This window comes from Symphalangus syndactylus, chromosome 1 (genome assembly GCF_028878055.3).
Source record: "Symphalangus syndactylus isolate Jambi chromosome 1, NHGRI_mSymSyn1-v2.1_pri, whole genome shotgun sequence".
In the NCBI taxonomy this organism is placed as follows: Eukaryota; Metazoa; Chordata; class Mammalia; order Primates; family Hylobatidae; genus Symphalangus; species Symphalangus syndactylus.
The window spans coordinates 63,301,299-63,320,671 of NC_072423.2; the positions used below are offsets into that span (position 1 = coordinate 63,301,299).

The 19,373-nt window shown below is 43.6% G+C and overlaps 1 protein-coding gene across 14 annotated transcripts in view; it reads left to right on the forward strand.

Moving 5' to 3' along the window:
- TMEM241 (transmembrane protein 241) overlaps nt 1-19,373 on the forward strand; it is a 147,766-nt gene that overhangs the window by 16,067 nt on the left and 112,326 nt on the right. For 11 of the 14 annotated variants that reach the window (XR_008649994.2, XR_010115480.1, XR_010115395.1 and 8 more), the window contains exon 3: nt 707-784. The exons of the other annotated variants lie outside the window; for them this stretch is intronic. Coding sequence is in view for 7 of the 11 variants with exons in the window: in XM_055236287.2 (XP_055092262.2) it covers nt 707-784 (78 nt within the window). In the remaining 4 variants the exon portion in view is untranslated. The remainder of the gene's footprint in view (nt 1-706; nt 785-19,373) is intronic. 14 annotated transcript variants of the gene reach the window in all.

A 19,373-nucleotide genomic window follows, 5' to 3' on the forward strand; every position in this document is an offset into this window, starting at 1 on the left:
TATACCCCCAAATCTATGAATAATAATAATAATAATAATCATTGAGAGCTTGTGGGAGATATTGTGGCAGTATCCAAGTGAGAACGGGGATTTGGGAGTCATCAATGTAGAGGCAGTGGGAGAAGCAGTAGCTATGAGTGAGGCTGTTCAGGAAAAGTCTAGAATAAGAGGAGAAGGGGCCAGGCATGGTGGCTCACGCCTGTAATGCCAGCACTTTGGGATGCCAAGGCAGGAGGATCATGAGGTCAGGAGATCGAGACCACCCTGGCTAACAGGGTAAAACCCCATCTCTACTAAAAATACAAAAAATTAGCCAGCATGATGGCACGCGCCTGTAATCCCAGCTACTCAGGAGGCAGAGGCAGGAGAATTGCTTGAACCTGGGAGGCGGAGGCTGCAGTGAGCCGAGATTGTGCCATTGCACTCCAGCCTGGGCAACAGAGTGAAACTCCATCTCAAAAAAAAAAAAGAAAAAAGAGGAGAAGAATGTCAATGTCAGTACTTGCTGGACAGCTGGACTCAAGGAAATAGTAGAGATTAAGAAGGAAAGTTCTGAGAAATGGGATAATTGGGAGAGAGTGGGAGAAAAGAGTAGTAAATAGAGTTGAACTTGTCTCTTTGTGTCAGTCAGCAGATCTGCTGGGGCTGGATGGTGTTGGAGACTCTTGCACTCTATGAAATTCACATTGCCCCTTGTCCTTTCCAGATGGCAGACGCTTATTGGTGGACTTTTGCTTCATGTGTCCTGGAAACTGGGCTGGGTAGAGATCAACAGCAGTTCAAGGTATAACCTCTCTGTGCTGGACTCATGCATGATTCACACTCTGTTTGCTTTTGATATTATGTAATTTCATATGGTGTTACACTGGAAACACAGAGGTTTATTTATTTATTTATTTATTTATTTTTGAGACAGAGTCTCACTGTGTCACCCCAGGCTGGGGTGCAGTGTCATGATCTTGGCTCATTGCAACCTCCGCTTCCCAGGTTCAAGCAATTCTCATGCCTCAGCCTCCCGAGTAGCTGGGATTACAGGCGCACACCACCATGCCCAGCTAATTTTTGTATTTTTAGTAGAGACAGGGTTTCACCATGTTGGCCAGGCTGGTCTCGAACTCCTGACCTCAAGTGATCCACCTGCCTTGACCTCCCAAAATGCTAGGATTACAGGCATGAGCCACCATGCCCGGCCAAAACAGAGGTTTGTTTGATTTGTTTGATCTCTTAGTTCCCTTCTAACTGTGAGGTTTAGTGATTTTATTTTCAGATAAAATTCAAATAGTATTTTCCTGGGTAATAATGCCACTAATGTAGTATTAACTGATACATTGATGTAGTGTGGGGAAAAAAGTTAATTGAGATGTATATTTTATAATGTCAAATTAATTTTGCTTTGTTTTAGATCATAGGATATGATGAATGAAATTATATTAGCTTAAAAATTTTTTTTAGTAAATTTCTTATTTTAAATTATTTCTGGCTGGGCATGGTGGCTCATGCCTGTAATCCAAGCACTTTGGGAAACCAAGGCGGGAAGATCACTTGAACCCAAGAGTTTGAGACCAGCCTGGACAACATAGGGAGACCCCACCTCTACAAAAATAATATGAAAAATATTAGCCAGGTGTGGTACATGCCTGTGTTCCCTGCTACTTGGGAGACTGAGGTGGGAGGATCACCTGAGTCTGGGAGGTCAAGGCTGCAGTTTGCCGTGATTGCACCACAGCACTCCAGCCTTAGCCACAGCAGAGACCTCAAAAAAAATTCCTACCTATAGAAAAGTGAGAATAATACAATGAGCTCCCCTACCCATTACTCAGCTTTCGTTATTATTATTATTATTATTATCATTATTATTATTTTGAGATGGAGTTTCACTCTTGTTGCCCAGGCTGGAGTGCAATGGCGTAATCTCAGCTCACCGCAACCTCTGCCTCCCAGGTTGAAGCAATTATCCTGCCTCAGCCTCACGTGTAGCTGGGATTACAGGCATGCGCCACCACGCCTGGCTAATTTTGTATTTTTAGTAGAGACAGGGTTTCTCCATGTTGGTCAGGCTGGTCTTGAACTCCCGACCTCAGGTGATCCACGCGGCCTCCCAAAGTGCTGGGATTACAGGCGTGAGCCACCGTGCCCGGCGATTCCCTTATTTTACCATGCTTATCATTTTGTCTTGATGTACTGTGCATGTATATATATGTATATGTATATGCATACATACGTATATAAATATATAAACTTTTTTTCCTGAACGTTTTGAAAGTAAGTTGTAGATTTGACAGGAAATGTCTCTTTTCTTTACTTCTGAATTATTTAGGGAGTATTTCCGAAGAGCAAGGACATTCTTTAGCAGACTGCAATAAAATTATCAAAATCTGGAGATATTAACATTGATACAATACTATTATCTCATTTAAAGACCATATTTTGCCAGTTATCTCAATGGTATCCTTTATAGCCCTCCACTCCAAAATTCTAGTATGAGGTCCAATCCAGATCACACATTACATTAGTTGTTATGATTCTATTAAAACAGCCTTTTAAATATGTTTAAAAGAAATTTAGGCCAGACACAGTGCTCACGCCTGTTATCCCAGCACTTTGAGAGGCCGAGACATGTGGATCACTTGAGGTCAGGAGTTCCAGACCAGCCTGACCAATATGGTGAAACCCTGTCTCTACTAAAAATACACAATTAGCAGGGCATGGTGGCACGTGCCTGTAATCCCAGCTACTTGAAAGGCTGAGGCAGGAGAATCGCTTGAATCCAGGAGGCAGAGGCTGCAGTGAGCTGAGATTGCTCCACTGCACTCCGGCCTGAGTTGTAAGAGCAAAACTCCGTCTCAGAAAAAAAAAAAAAAAAAAAAAGAAAGAAAAAAAGAAATTTTAAAGACCATGACATTATCTAGCCAAAACTGTAATCTGAATTGGTTATCTACTCCTGCCTCACCTAGATATCCTCCTGATTCTTTAAGAACATCCTTCTTATCCTGAAATGATGCAGAAAGTGAAAAGAAAACTAAGCTAAGGTTAATATGAATAAACATCCCGGCTGAAAGAGCAGGCCAAGTCATTCACCTTGTGATGACTCTGCCCAGTTTCTCTGTCAATCAGATTAACTGCTTAATTGTTTTTTTTGTTGTTTTTTTGTTTTTCTTTTTGAGACGGAGTCTCGCTGTGTTGCCCAGGCTGGAGTGCAGTGGCGTGATCTCGGCTCACTGCAAGCTCCGCCTCCCGGGTTCACACCATTCTCCTGCCTCAGCCTTCTAAGTAGCTGGGACTACAGGTGCCCGCCACCACACCCAGCTAATTTTTTGTATTTTTTAGTAGAGACGGGGTTTTACCATGTTAGCCAGGATGGTCTCAATCTCCTGACCTCGTGATCCACCCACCTCAGCCTCCCAAAGTGCTGGGATTACAGGCGTGAGCCACCACGCCTGGCCAACTGCTTAATTGTTAAGTCATTCCTTTGGCACTCTGGAGATTTGAGAGCATGTTCAGCATAATATTAATAATTTTGGCTCCTCTACTGGGTGTGGTGGCTCATGCCTGTAATCCCAGCACTTAGGGAGGCCAAGGCAGGAAGATCACTTGAGGTGACCAGCCTGGCCGACATGGTGAAACCCCATCTCTACTAAAAATACAAAAATGAGCCCAGCATGGCTACTTGGGAGGCTGAGGCAGGAGAATTGCTTGAGCCAGGGAGGCAGAGGTTGCAGTGAGCTGAGATCACGCCACTGCACTCCAGCCTGGGTGACAGAGTGAGACACTGTCTCAAAAAAAAAAAACAAAAAAATAATAATTTTGGCTTCTCCTGAAAATTTAAAACTGGAGAGCAAAAAACTAGTATTAAGAAGTTTTATGAAGGAGAGATCCTGGGAACACAGGTGTACATTAATGTACCTGACCCATGTTATATCATAATCCATATTCAGAAAGAATATTCCACACAATATGCTTAGCTAATCCAGAGGAGAAGTTCATTAAGTCACAGTTTTGCATTTTCATGATATAGTATCCTTAACTGGATGAAATAAAGATACTTTTGGGATTTTATATGTTACATTAAGCACAAGTCTTACTAAATACTCCACTGTTTTTGTGGATAGTTCAGTAAGAATTGGGCTTCATTTAAACAAATATGAATACAGAATTCACAAGGCCTGAGATAGTTGCAGTATTTAAATACTGAAGGACCCATGGGTAAACGTATTCCTTTGGAGAAGCAGGAGCTTGGGCCAGAATGAGGGAATTGGCTATCACATTATGGCCTAGGGACCACTGGTGCAGATCAAAATGAGTCTTCCTTGCTGATTCTAATTATCACATAATATCTGATGTAAATTATTTACTTATTAATAGTAGTCTTTAAAAAATTACCTTACTCATATTTTCTTAAAAGCAATGCCATTTTTCACATGAAAAAATTTTTTGTTTATTGTGTTATTAATAAAATAGGTATAACGTAAGATTTACCATTTTAACCATTTTAAGTGTACAATTCATTGGCATTGATTATAGTCACAATATTGTATAATCATCATAACTATTTTTGCCCAGAACTTTTTCATCATTCCAAACATAAACTCTGTACCCATTAGATGATATCTTCCCATTCTCCCCTCCCACTTGCTCCTAGTAACCCCTGTTCTACTTTCTTTGTCTATGAATTTGCCCATTCTGGGTACCTTGTATAAATTGAGTTGTACAATATTTGTTCTTTGGTGTCTGACTTATTTTACTTAGCATTAATGTTTTCAAGTTTCACGCATGTTGTAGCATGAATCAGAATTTCATTCCTTATGAAGGCTGAACAATGTCTATATGTATTCATCACATTTTGTTTATGCATTTATCTGTTGATAGAATTCTCCATACTTTTATTAATTTTTTTTTTTTTTTTGAGGCAAGGTCTTGCTCTGTCACCCAGGCTGGAGTGCAGTGGCTCAATCTTAGCTCACTGCAGCCTTGAACTTCTGGGCTCAAGCTATCTTCCCACCTCAGTTTCCCAAGTGACTGGGACTACAGGTGTGTACTACAATGCCCAGCTAATTGTTTAATTTTCTGTAGAGATGGGGGTTTGCAATATTGCCCAGGCTGGTCTCTAACTCCTGACCTCAAGCAATCGTCCCCTCTCAGCCTCCCAAAGTGCTAGGGTTACAGGCATGGGTCACTATGCCCAGCCTTCTAATTGATGTTTTGAAGGGCAGGTAATGACTAGTAGAACTGGCCAAAGATTCTCAAGATTGCTTCCCTGGAAGAAGTTGTCCTTTGACTGTAGAAGTTTGAGACCCACTAGACACTTGTCCCTTGGACTTGACAGTGTGCTGCTAGGTTCTGCGTATCTCGGAATATCTGTGATCACATCTTCTTTTCAGCTCCTAGCTAAACTCCACAGAATTCTTTTCACCACTCTCTCCTGTAGGTGTATTCACAGCCACCCACAGCTCCATTAAACTTTTTGTCCAAGATCCCCATATCTGGGTTTTTGGTGGATCTTGTAACTGCTGGTACAGCTCAGGATTTCCAGTTGCCACGGCCCTTGGCAAAGGAGCGTTACCAGATGTTTAGCAGAAGGATCCAGCACCCACGTTCTTTCGTGTGTGCTGGGCTGGGTTTGTATTTGCTGTGGCTGCTGTTTCCTCCTGGGCTTGGTTTTCTGATTATGTCATTAGGGAAGTGAAGCCCAGCTTTACTGAGTAACTATGAATGCAGAGATGACAGAAGTTTGGCTCTTCTAAAAATGGAAATACCAGGAAGACAGTTTGGAGTCCCAGAGGTTACCATGGGGTGGGGATTGTAATGGTGGGGCTGGAGAGTGGGTCCTAAGTTAAGACTGGGCAGCATAGGCCATGAAGAACTCATTTAGGTTGCCCTTCTAACCTGGAGCTCAAAGAGGCCCCCATTCCCTCTCAAATGTCAAATGAGCCTCAGAACCTGTTTTCCTCTTATCACACAAGCTGGTGGGCAATGGCACGATCTCGGCTCACTTCAACGTCTGCCTCCCGGGTTCAAGCAATTCTCCTGCCTTAGCCTCCTGAGTAGCTGAGATTACAGGCACCTACCACCATGCTCAGTTAATTTTTTTTTGTTGTATTTTTAGTAGAGATATGGTTTCGCCATGTTGGTCAGGCTGATCTCGAACTCCTGACCCCAGGTGATCCACCTGCCTCGGCCTCCCAAAGTGCTGGGATTACAGGCATGAGCCACCGTGCCCGGCCAACACATTTCTTATATTGCAAAGAGGCCATATCTGCTGTGCCTGCCAGTATTGGCTCTACATAACAACCTTATGGGGTCATTCTCTTGCCTAGGTGTTTGCCTGGTGACTGATTGTTGCCACCTAGTCTTGGATGATGCTCTTGGAACCTTCTGTCTTGAGACAGCGCTGTTGTACAGCCGTAAGCTTGTCAATACATGGCAGTTACTGCTGTTGCCAAGCCATTGCAGAACATTGAAGCAATTTTTCCAGCAGATGCTGAAATCCTTTGCTAAAGGCTTCCTGTATTTGCAAAAAGTGGTTCTAAAAGAACATTGTGACCCGTTTTATCTGACTGGACATCTGTTAGCACCGTGAGACCATGACATTCTTTTTTGAATTCTGGAACCATTGCAGAAGGCAGGCTCAGGTGTAATTTCATTGGAGACTTCAGATGCAGTCCTATAATTCCTGTATTGCCAGGCTACAGGTTTAAATAAAAACACTTTGAAAGTAATTTTTAACCTACTTGCCACTTTTCGTCTGTTGTAAGTAAGAGAGCAAAGTTTGAACTCTCAAGCTTTCAAAGATGAAAAATTCTAAGTTAAAAATTTTATGCTACAACACCTCTGTGACCAGAAATTTCTGAGATGAAACAGAAGCCCACATCCCTTAATTTTTCATCAAGAGTCTGTGCTGGAGAACTGTAACAAGTATCTTTCATAAAACCTCCAAATTAACTTAGCACTGTTTATAAAGAAATGAACAGTTAACCAATCGTTTAGGGTTCAGATTGTATTTATTTTAAAAATTTTATTTATTTATTTATTTAGAGACAGAGTCTTGCTCTGTTGCCCAGGCTTGAGTACAGTGGTGCAATCATGACTTACTGTAGCCTGCAACTCCTAGGCTTAAGAGATCCTCCTGCCTCAGCCTCCTGAGTAGCTGAAACTATAGGTGTGAGCCATCATGCTGGCTAATTTTTAAAATTTTTGTAGAGACGGCATCTCACTATGTTGCCCAGGTAGGTCTCAAACTCCTGGCCTCAAGCAGTCCTCCTGATGGCCTCTCAAAGTGCTGGGATTACAGGCATGAGCCACCATGCCTGGCCATACATTTTATTTATTTATTTATTTATTTTAGAGACGGGATCTTGCTATGTTGTACATGATGGCCTCAAACTCCTGGGCTCAGGTGATCCTCCCTTCTGTTTCTGAAGTAGCTGGGACTACAGGTGTGTGCCATTGTGTCTGGCTGTACTTAATTTTTTTTTTTTTTTTGAGATGGAGTCTCGCTCTGTCACCCAAGCTGGAGTGCAGTGGCATGATCTTGGCTCATTGGAACCTCTGCCTCCTGGGTTCAAGTGACTCTCTTGCCTCAGCCCCCCGGGAAGCTGGGATTACAGGTGGGCACCATCACACCTGGCTTATTTTTGTACTTTTAGAAGAGACGGGATTTCGCCATGTTGGTCAGACTGGTCTTGAACTCCTGACCTCAGGTGATCCACCCGCCTCGGCCTCCCAAAGTGCTGGGATTACAGGAATGAGCCACCGCGACCTGCCCCAATTCTCTCTCTTTTTCTCTCTTTCCCCTTCCTTCCTTCCTTCCTTCCTCCTTTCCTTTTTCTTTTTCTTTTTTTTCTTTTCTTTCTTTTTGAGACAGAGTCTCACTCTGTTGCCCAGGCTGGAGTGCAGTGGCTTGATCTCAGCTCACTGCAACCTCTGCCGCCCTGTTCAAGCGATTCTCCTGCCTCAGCCTCTCAGGTAGCTGGGATTACAGGCTCCTGCCACCATGCCTGGCTAATTTTTGTATTTTCAGTAGAGACGGGGTTTCACCATCTTGGCCAGGCTGGTCTTGAACTCCTGACCTCATGATCCACTGGCCTCAGCCTCCCAAAGTGCTGGGATTACAGGTGTGAGCCACCATGCCCAGCCCTCTTTTTTTTTTTTTTGAGGCGGAGCCTCCCTCTGTCGCCCAGGCTGAAGTGCATTGGGATGATCTTGGCTCACTGCAAGCTCCGCCTCCCAGGTTCAAGCAATTCTCCTGCCTCAGTCTCCCAAGTAGCTGGGGCTACTGGCACACGTCACCATGCCTGGCTAATTTTTGTGTGTGTGTGTGTGTATTTTTAGTAGAGACGGGGTTTCACCATGTTGGCCAGGCTGGTCTCGAACTCCTGACCTCAGGTGATCTACCCGCCTCAGCCTCCCGAAGTGCTGGGATTACAGGTGTGAGCCACCATGCCTGGCCAACTCTATTTCTTAATACTAACATTGCCTCTGTTCTGTGCTTTTCCTGCAGTCCATCTCCTGAGGCTCACTCAGCGACACGTCTAGCCTCGGTCCCCCCAGGAAGGGGTGAGGTAGATAAGGTGGTGCTGGAGGAGGTGACTGCCCTGACAGTGGAGGGTACAGGGTAACAGCCCCAAGCACTGCGGCAGGGTCAAAGCCTGACCACCTGGTGGGGAAGGAGAGCAGTGGCCTTTCAAACACTGTGGTGTTGGGAGCTGTAGACTGGTTTCTTTGAAGCTCTTATTAGGCTTTAGGGATTGTCAGAAATCTTGTCTGAAGATGACAAGATTTCCATTTCAGCATAAACTAGATTACATGTTGAGAATCTTGGACCAGAAAAAATGAAACATGAAGTGGGAAGAAGTGATGATTCTGCATGATCAGAGAGCTGGGAAGAACCAGTGATGAAAGTGCCTTGAGAAATGGAGCTTGAGGCTGGTCACGGTGGCTCACGCTTCTAATTCCAACACTCTGGGAGTCTGAGGTAGGAAGATTGCTTGAGCCCAGAAGTTTGAGACCAACCTGGGCAACATAGTGAGACCCCCATCTCTTTAAAAAAAAAAAAGGAACTTTACGGAACCCAGTGGTCACATGGTCCTTTGTGTATAGCCCAGGGCACTGTCTAGTGTGTGAAGCCTTGAGCACCACAGCTGGTAAGGTCCAGAGGTTGGGACTCAGACTGCCTTATTCTAAATTGGGCCAACAGATGTGCCAGGAGTAAATATGTTAGCCTTGTGGGCTCTTCTATCTCTGTTGCAGCTTCTCAGCTCTGCTGTTAGAGCATAAAAATAGCAATAGGCAATACATAAACGGTTGGGTGTGACAGTGTGCCAATAAAATGCTATTTTCAGAAACAGGCAGCAGGTGGGGTTTGGTCTATGGGCCATAGGTCTTTGACTCCATCTCTAAATTATGCTCTGTGAGAAACTGTCATCACAGGGCTCTTGGGTTCAAGAAATATTAGGGCTGGACTTTGTCAAGGGAATGTGATCCTCTCTGAGTCAGGAGGAAGAGTGAAGAATGAAAGAGGAAAGTCTAAGGAAAGTGAGAAGAAGGGAGAAAGGGGGCAATAAGACTGACGAGCATAGTCACCAGTAGTGGACCAAAAAAAAAAAGAAAAAGAAAAAGAAGTCTAGGGGTCTTCTATAATTAGTGATGTAATATGCAAAAGTCCTTTCCAACTTTTAAGAAAATACTGACTACATTTGTAAGGTATTAGTATTTTAGGCAATTCCAGTAGTCAACATGAACCTTGGTTTCTTTTTGTTTGTTTTTTGAGACAGAGTCTTGCTCTGTTGCCCAGGCTGGAGTGCAGTGGCATGATCTTGGCTCTGCAACCTCCACCTCCTGGGTTCAAGGGATCCTCCTGCCTCAGCCTCCCAAGTAGCTGGGATTACAGGTGCGTGCCACCACGCCTGGCTAATTTCGTATTTTTAGTAGAGACAGGATTTCACCATGTTGGCTAGGCTGACCTCGAACTCCTGACCTCAAGTGATCCTCCCGCCTCGGCCTCTCAAAATGTTAGGATTACAGGTGTAAGCCACCATGCCTGGCCTCTTGCTGTCTTATTTTCATGTTTGGAAACTATTTTTTGGTCCACTAGGTGTCAGGGTAACATAGAATTTTCAAAAATTCAGCTTCAGGAGCCTTTTCAGCACCCACGAAGAGCTAAACTGCAAATTGTTTTCAGGGAGCAGATGTTCTCTCAATAATGCATGCTCTATTTGAAAAACAAATAATTTAATTTAATTAGCCTTCATCTCAATAACAACAGTTTTGTAAACCGTGCCAACAGACTTTTGTTAGCTTCTTGTAAAATGCTTTGTTCATCAGGGTTCTTAGGGATGATAGAGTGTGTATGCAAACAAAAAACAGGCCCATGATTCAAACAAGATGCAGTATTTGTGCTTATGAATAGTTAAGAAAGATCATCTATTACCACAGTTTTCAAATTAGACGCCTTGGCAAATAGTCCTTCAACATGGTAAAGTCTGCAATCTTTGTGGCTAGGAGTTGCTGGGAGACCCTACAGCACACACTCTTTTCTTTTCCTTTCTTTTCTTTTCTTTTCTTTTCTTTTCTTTTCTTTTCTTTTCTTTTCTTTTCTTTTCTTCTTTCTTTCTTTCCTTCCTTCCTTCCTTTCTTTCTTTTTTCTTTCTCTCCTTCTTTCTTTTTCTGTCTTTCTTTCTTCTTTCTCTCTCTCTTCCCTTCTGTCTCCCTTCCCTTCTCTCTCCCTTCCCTTCTCTCTCCTTCCCTTCTCTCTCCCTTCCCTTCTCTCTCCCTTCCCTTCCCTTCCCTTCCCCTCCCTCCCCTCCCCTCCCCTCCCCTCCCTTCCCATCTCTTTCTTTCCTTCCTTCTCTTTCTCTCCTTCCTTCCTTCCCTCCTTCCCTCCTTCCTTCCCTCCTTCCCTCCTTCCTTCCTTCCTTCCTTCCTTCCTTCCTTCCTTCCTTCCTTCCTTCCTTCCTTCTTTCCTTCTTTCCTTCTTTCTTTCTTCTGTAGCTCAGTAGCTCCCTAGAGGCCCGCACACCACAGGGACCTGAGATCCCACCAGGACTGTCTCAGGATTTAATTCCATCTTGCCTCCTTTGTGGGCCAGCAGGACAATGAAAGAATAAACCAGCACAGGAGGTCCAGATGGCACCAGCTGAAGAATTAGAGGTGGGGAATTGTTGCATTAGTTGCATGTGCCTAGTTTGTTCCTAATGTTCAGGCCTCTGGCTATCCTAGAATCAGACAGCATTAGATCTGTAAAGGAGGGCAGGTCATTACAACCTCTCTGGAAGGTGATTTGGTACCCAGTTATGAACTTTTTTCTTTTTGTTTTTGAGATGGAGTCTCACTTGTGTCGCCCAGGCTGGAGTGCAGTGGTGTGTTCTTGGCCCACTGCAGCCTCTGCCTCTCAGGTTCGAGCAATTATCGTGCCTCAGTCTCCCAAGTAGCTGGGACTACAGACGCCCACCATGATGCCTGGCTACTTTTTATATTTTTAGGGGTTTCACCATGTTAGCCAGGCTTGTCTTGAACTCCTGACCTCAGGTGATCTGCCCGTCTCAGCCTCCCAAAGTGCTGGGATTACAGGCGTGAGCTACTACGCCCAGCCCCCAACCCCAGTTACAAACTTTAATGCACCTATCCTTTTTTTTTTTTTTTTTTTTTCGAGACAGAGTCTCACTCTTTTACCCAGGCTGGAGTGCAGTGGCGCGATCTTGGCTCACTGCAAGCTCCGTCTCCCGGGTTCATGCCATTCTCCTGCCTCAGCCTCCCAGAGTAGCTGGGACTATAGGCGCCCGCCACCGCGCCCGGCTAATTTTTTGTATTTTTAATAGAGATAGGGTTTCACTGTGTTAGCCAGGATGGTCTCGATCTCCTGACCTCGTGATCCACCCGCCTCGGCCTCCCAAAGTGCTGGGATTATAGGCGTGAGCCACCGTGCCCGGCCTAATGCACATTATCTTTTAATAGCATTTCCACTTCAGGGAATTTATCCTGCATATCACAAAAACACCATGAATATGAGACAAGAATACAGTTGACCCTTGGTATTTGTGGCGGACTGCTTCTAGGATCCCTCTCATAACAACATTTCCAGGTGCTAAAGTTCCTGATATAAAACAGCACAGTATTTGCACATAACCTACACATGTCGTCCCATATATGTTAAATCATCTCTAGGTTACAACGTAAATGCTACGTCAGTAGTTGTTATGCTGTATTGTTTAGAGAATAATGGCAAGAGAAAGATCTATCCATGTTCAACACAGATGCAACCATCCTTTTTTTTTTTTTTTTTTTTTTCAAGAGACGGAGTCCTGCTCTGTCACCCAGGCTGGAGTACAATGGTGAGATCTCAGCATCTCGGCTCACTGCAGCCTCCACCTCCTGGGTTCAATCCATTCTCCTGCCTCAGCTTCCCAAGTAGCCGGGACTACAAGCATGTGCCACCATGCCCAGCTAATTTTTGCATTTTTTAGTCGAGACGGGGTTTTACTATATGTTGGCCAGGCTGATCTTGAACTCTTGACCTCAGGTGATCCTCTGCCTTGGCCTCCCAAAGTGCTGGCATTACAGGGCGTAAACCGCCTTGCCTGGCCTTTTTCCTAATATTTTTGATCTGTGATTGATTGAATCAATGGATGTGGAGCCCACAGATACAGAGGGCCAGCTGTATATTTAAGGGTAACCATACAGTATTAGAATAGTAAAAATGTAGGATTAATTTAAATGTCCAGCAGTAGGGCTGGTATTCAATTATTGATAAATTGGGGATGACTTTTTTGACATGGAAAGATGTGAAGTGAAGCAGGTTGTAAATAATATGTACAATAGCATCCTATTTTTATTGAGTGTTCATATGTGTGCGTATAGACACTGATTGGAAGGAGATATAGTAAGGTATTAACAGTGGTTTTCTGTGGATAGTGACATTGTAATTATAATCTTTTTCTTGATTATCTGTATTTTCAAAAATTTCTAGTATAGATAGATACTACTTTTTTTCTTTTTTTTTTCCTTTTTGAGATGGAGTTTCATTCTTGTTGCCCAGGCTGGAATGCAGTGGCACAATCTCAGCTAACTGCAACATCCGCCTCCTGGGTTCAATCGGTTCTCCTGCCTCAGCCTCCCGAGTAGCAGCAATTACAGGTGCCCACCACCATGCCCGGCTAATTTTTGTATTTTTAGTAGAGACAGGGTTTCCCTATGTTGGCCAGGCTGGTCTGGAACTCCTGACCTCAGGTGATCCACCAGCCTTGGCCTTCCAAAGTGTTGGGATTAAAGCTGAGCCACTGCGCCAGGCAGGTACTACTTTTTAATAAAAAAAAAAGAGAGAGATAAGATACAGAAAGCACAATAACTACCTCTATTCCAAGATTCTAAGTTTAAGTTCATGTCTATTGAAGGAAAATATGTGTGTTTTTTAATGCAGTTAGTTTGTTGTTGTCACAGTTCTAGGTTACAACATGATTGTTAATAAATGTTTATTGAATTTGAAATTGTTAGATTCCGCATTAGGGCCATTTCAGAGAGACAGGTGTGGGATATAGGCCTTTTTTGTTCTTATCCCTGCTCTTGAAAACCAAGTAGCTGTCAACACCAGCAATTCTGTTCAGAGCAAAGTCTCTAAAGGACTGGAGAAAAAGAAGAAATGTCAGTTGTGGTCATGGTTGGATTTTGTTGATGTTGTTTTCCTCTTGTAACAGTCTAGAGAGAGAAGACAAAAAGAAAGTTTTAAGATACCAAAGTAATACCTGGAGAGTCATTCTGTAAATATTTGAGTGTCTGCTATATGCCAGGCATTGTTCTTGGTGCTGGAGATGTGCAGGGAGCAAAATAAAGATTGTTGCCCTTGTGGAGCTGACATTCTAGTTGAGGTAGACGGACAATAAACACATGAAAATGTAAGTGCATAATGTGTCCAATTGTGGTACATGCAGAGGATATAGCCAAGTAAGAGGTTAGGGGTGTGTGTGTGTGTGTGTGTGTGTGTGTGTGTGTGTGTGTCTCAGGCCAGTGGATAGGGGGTTATTTTATATAGAGTGGGTAAGAAGGACTCACAGATAAAATAACTTTTAGGCAGAGATCTGAGTCTGTGAGAGAACAGGCCATGCAGGTGATTTGTGGGGAGAGGGTTCCTGGCAGAGGAAACAGTAGCCAGCCCTGAGGTGCTTGGCATATTTGCTGACCAGCAAAGAGGTCAGAATGCTGTTTTATTTCCACCTATAAATGAAAACTTTATTGTAGGTAACTTTACTCATATCCAAGGATAAAGTCATGGAAGTGAATTTTCTGGCTCAAAAAGTATGCATACTAAGGCTTTTGATAAATGCAGCCAAGTAGTACATACATACCCTATGGAAAGATACCAGTCTATATCTCACAGCAGTGTGAAGGTGTTGGTTTCACTATCCTCTCTATTGGATATAACTTTAAAAGCTTGCTAGTTTCTTGGGCAAAGCATGATATATCTTTAATTCAAAATTATTTAATTTAAAGTTCTTTTATTATTAGAGAAGTTGGATAATTTTTCATATGTTTATTGGCCATTTATATTTCTTGTGTGTGTGAGAGAGAGAGAGAAAGAGACAGACAGACAGACAGAATTACCTGTTTTTGTCCACTGACTTTTTTTTTTGGAGAGCTGATTTTTTTTTTCTCATTGATTTATCATACATTAAGGATACCAAAATCCAGCCTGTTTCATATGTTGCCAGTGTTTTTTCCTGGTTTGTTAATTTTCTGTTGATTTTCTTTATGGTGTTTTTAGCTGTGGCATTTTATGTAGGCAGATCTATCAGTCTTGCTTGATGGTTTCTGTCCTTGTAGTGATGTATAGAAAAGCCAGAAGGGCAACATTTATTGAGGTGGTTGTTGTTTTTAATGTGACATGCACTGCCCCCAAATACTGTATATTCATTCTCTTATCTTCTCAGAATCCTTCTGAGCATTATTATCCCCATTTGATAAAGAAAAAAGTGAGTTTTCATTGCAAACTATGGATATAGATCCAGTTTTGCCTGACCACATTAAAAGAAAAACTTTAGGCTGGCCACAGTGGCTCATGCCTGTAATCTCAGCACTTTGGGAGGCTGAGGTGGGAGAGTTGTTTGAGGCCAGGAGTTCAAGACCAGCCTGAGAAAAACATAGGGAGACACTGTCTCTACAAAAATAAAATAAGGTAATTAGCATGGCATGGTGGTGTGCACCTGTAGTCCCAGCTACTTAGGAGGCCTGAGGTGGGAGAATTACTTGAGCCTGGGAGGTTGAGGCTGCAGTGAGCCGTGATGGCACACAGCACTCCAGCCTGAGCAACAGAGCGAGAGCCTATCTCTAAATAAATAAAGAAAAGAAAAACTTTAGACAAAATAAATTTAACAGAGATTATTTGATCAAACAACAATTCATGACTCAAGCAGCACTCAGAACCAGAGGAGGCTTAGAGAACTCTACTGTAGCAGCCTGGCTGTGAGCTTTTATAGGTGAAGTAGCTGAATGTGGAAATAAAGATATTACGTAATTGGCTATAGCTAGGCATTGGCTTTCTTTGGGTATAGTTCAGTGGGAGGTCCCTGATTTTTAACCAGTTGGTTGGTTGACTGTGATTGAGGCTCAGTTTTGGTTTTTCTTTTTCAGTCAGTTGCAAGAAATGCATCCCAGTTTAGGTGTGGTCTGCTTACTTAAGAGCTCCTAGTGCAGAGACAGCATCAGGCTAATGGCCTCCTACTTATCTGCTTTAACACCACAAAGGTCACATTCTTTCCACTGTATGAAAGCCTTTGCCCTGGACTTGTACATCCTTCCCCCCCACCCCTACATGACCTGGCTTATACTAGAACTGAGAACATAGCCCAGCCCAGGGAAATGTGTGAAGTTTCTCTGTCTTGTAGAGCTATTGGCTAAAGTTAATCTGCAAATTGCTGGCAGTTCCTTGGGAGCAAGAAAACTAATGATAATTTCAAAAGATTTGGATAACCATGTAAATGTTATAAGATTATACTCTCTAGTGCCCAGAATTGGGTATGAGTTGTATCACTTGTTGCTATATCTCCCTACAAAATAATCCTTAGGTACAGCAGAACTAACTACGATTTTAAAGTTGTAGCTTCATTTCTTCCTGAAGAAATGACTTTAAAAAATATTTCAGGAGATGACAAAAGCACAAAGAAGCACCACACTTGTAGCTCATGTCTTTACCTTGTCTCTATGCTACCTGGAAAAGTATGGAAATCTCAGTTGTCATGGATTTTACACATACCAGGTGACTAACTATTGAAAGGTCTGACCCCACTGGATTGTGACAGCACAGTAACAGTTGTGGAACCTGTAAAGCCAGAGATCCAAATCCTTATTCCTGAGCAGCAGGAATAAGTGTCAACAGTTCTTCAAATTATGTACGTGGAGCTGTCGGCCATTGCAACAGGCTTTCTCTCTCCTTCCCCCTCACCCATCTCTCTCCTCCCATGACTACTACCATCTACTTATTGCCTAACTCTCCCACTGGACTTGGTCTGTCATATTAAGAGCTGTGTCTTCATTGACTAGAATATTGGAATATAATGGGTGCTTAATCGATATGAATGAGTTAACGAGTGTTTTAGTTCATTTGGGCTTCTGTAACAAAATAGCATAGACCAGCTGGCTTATAAACAACAGAAATTGGCCGGGTGTGGTGGCTCATGCCTGTAATCCCAGCACTTTGGGAGGCCAAGGCAGGTGGATAACTTGAAGTCTGGAGTTTGAGATCAGCCTGACCAATATGGTGAAACCCCATCCCTACTAAAAAATACAAAAATTAGCCAGGCGTGGTAGTGGGCACCTGTAACCCCAGCTACTCGGTAGGTTGAGGCAAGAGAATCACTTGAACCCAGGAGGCGGAGGTTGCAGTGAGCCAAGATTGTGCCATTGCACTCCAGCCAGGGTGACAGAGCGAGACTCCATCTCAAATAAATAAATAAATAAATAAACAACAGAAATTTATTTATCACAGCTCCTAGAGGCTGTGAAGTCCAAGATCAGGGCACCAGCAGATTTGATGACTGGTGAGGGCCCACTTTTCTGGTTCATAGGAGGTGCCTTCCATCTGTGTCCTCACTTGGTACAAGAAGTGAACAAGCTCCCTTGGGCCTGGATTTTTTTTTTGTTTTTGTTTTTGTTTTGAGATGGAGTCTCGCTCTGTTGCCCAGGCTGGAGGGCAGTGGTGCAATCTCAGCTAACTGCAACCTCCGCCTCCTGGGTTCAATCAGTTCTCCTGCCTCAGCCTCCTGAGTAGCTGGGACTACAGGCATGGGCCACCAGGCCCAGCTAATTTTTGTATTTTTAGTAGAGATGGGGTTTCACCATGTTGGCTAGGATGGTCTCGATCTCTTGACCTTGTAATACGCCTGCCTCAGCCTCCCAAAGTGCTAGGAGTGCTGGGATTACCAGTGTGAGCCACTGTGCCTGGCCTTTTTGTTTGTTTGTTTTTGAGATGGAGTCCCGCTCTGTCGCCAGGCTGGAGTGCAATGGTGTGATCTCGGCTCACTGAAACCTCTACTCGGCCCACTGCAAGCCTCCCAAGTTCAAGTGATTCTCCTGCCTCAGACTCCCGAGTAGCTGGGACTACAGGCATGGGCCACCATGCCCAGCTAATTTTTGTATTTTTAGTAGAGACGGGGTTTCACCATGTTGGCCAGGATGGTCTCGATCTCCTGACCTCATGATCCTCCTGCCTCGGCCTCCCAAAGTGCTGGGATTACAGGTGTGAGCCACCGCGCCTTGCCTGGGGCTGTTTTATAAGGACACTAATCCCATTCATGAAGGCTCTGCCCTTATGGCATAATCACTTCCCACAAGACACCACCTCCTAGTACCATCACTTTGAAGGTTAGGACTTCAACATATGACTTTTGAGGGGACGCAGATTCAGACCATAGCAATGAAGAATAGGTTTGTGACAAAGTCTTTCCAAGCCACAGAAGGCTCTTATTGCTGTAATAATAAACTAAAAGGAGACATTACGTTGAAGAAAATGTTATGTGTATTTATTTATTTTTTTTCTGAGACGGAGTCTTGCTCTGTCGCCAGGCTGGAGTGCAGTGGCGCAGTCTCAGCTCACTGCAATCTCTGCCTTCCAGATTCAAGAGATTCTCCTGCCTGAGCCTCCCAAGCAGCTGGGACTACAGACATGAGCCACTATGCCCAGCTAATTTTTGTATTTTTAGTAGAGATGGGGTTTCACCATGTTAGGCAGGATGGTCTCGATCTCCTGACCTCGTGATCCACCCACCTTGTATATTTTATTCTCAAAACTGAAGGATAAGGAAATACAGTAAAACCAAATGTAAGACATACTTAACAGTGCATTCTTGCTCACTAGAGGACAGGAAAGGATCCTTGATCCGGTTGCCTACTTGATATCTCTGCTTGGGTGTCCCAAAAGCATCTCAAGTTCATAATTTTCAAGACTGAATTCATGATTTTCTCCAGTCAAGCGTTTTCAACTTTTTCCTGTCTTAATGCACCACCCCAACCCTGTTCCAACGTGTTCTCCATACTATAGCCAGAGCAACCTTGTCAAAATGCAAGTTAGACCATATTACGGCCTCCCTACCCTGGGTTTATTCCTCCATCTACTCAAGCTACACTTGCCTTCCTCCAATTTCCTCTTGCCACAGGGCCTTTGCACATGCCACGTTTATGTCTGGAATGTCTCATCCCTTGCACTGTTTTACCCTGTCTCCTATAGCCAGTTTAACTTTCAATTTCATCTCAAACATCACGTATATGGGGAAGGTTTCCCTATTCTCACTGATTAGGTCAGTTTCCCTTATGGTATAGCATGGTCCTTTAGTCTCCTTTAAAACTGTCATCAATGTAGTGTTTTCATTTATTTTATATGAACAAAACACATACAGTTCCCACCCATGTGACACAGTGTATTTGAGGGGTGGAGGAGACATTAATAATATATCCAGGAGCTCCCTTTTCTGACTCTGTCAGTCAGATAATTAGTGGGTTAATGGAAAGTCACACAAATCAGGGAATCTTATTTTTATTTTTATTTTTGTTTTTATTTTTTATTTTTTTCAGAGGGAGTCTCACTCTGTCGCCCAGGCTGGAGTGCAGTGGCACGACCTCGGCTCACTGCAACCTCCACCTCCCAGATCCAAGTGATTCTCCTGCCTCAGCCTCCTGAGTAGCTGGGACTACAGGCGCCCACCACCATATTCAGCTAATTTTTGTATTTTTAGTAAGAGACAGGGTTTCACCATATTGGCCAGGCTGGTCTTGAACTCCTGACCTTGTGATCTGCCCATCTCGGCCTCCCAAAGTGCTGGGATTACAGGCGTGAGTCACCACGCTTGGCCTATTTTTATATATTTTTAAAGAGACAAGGTCTTACTCCTGCTGCC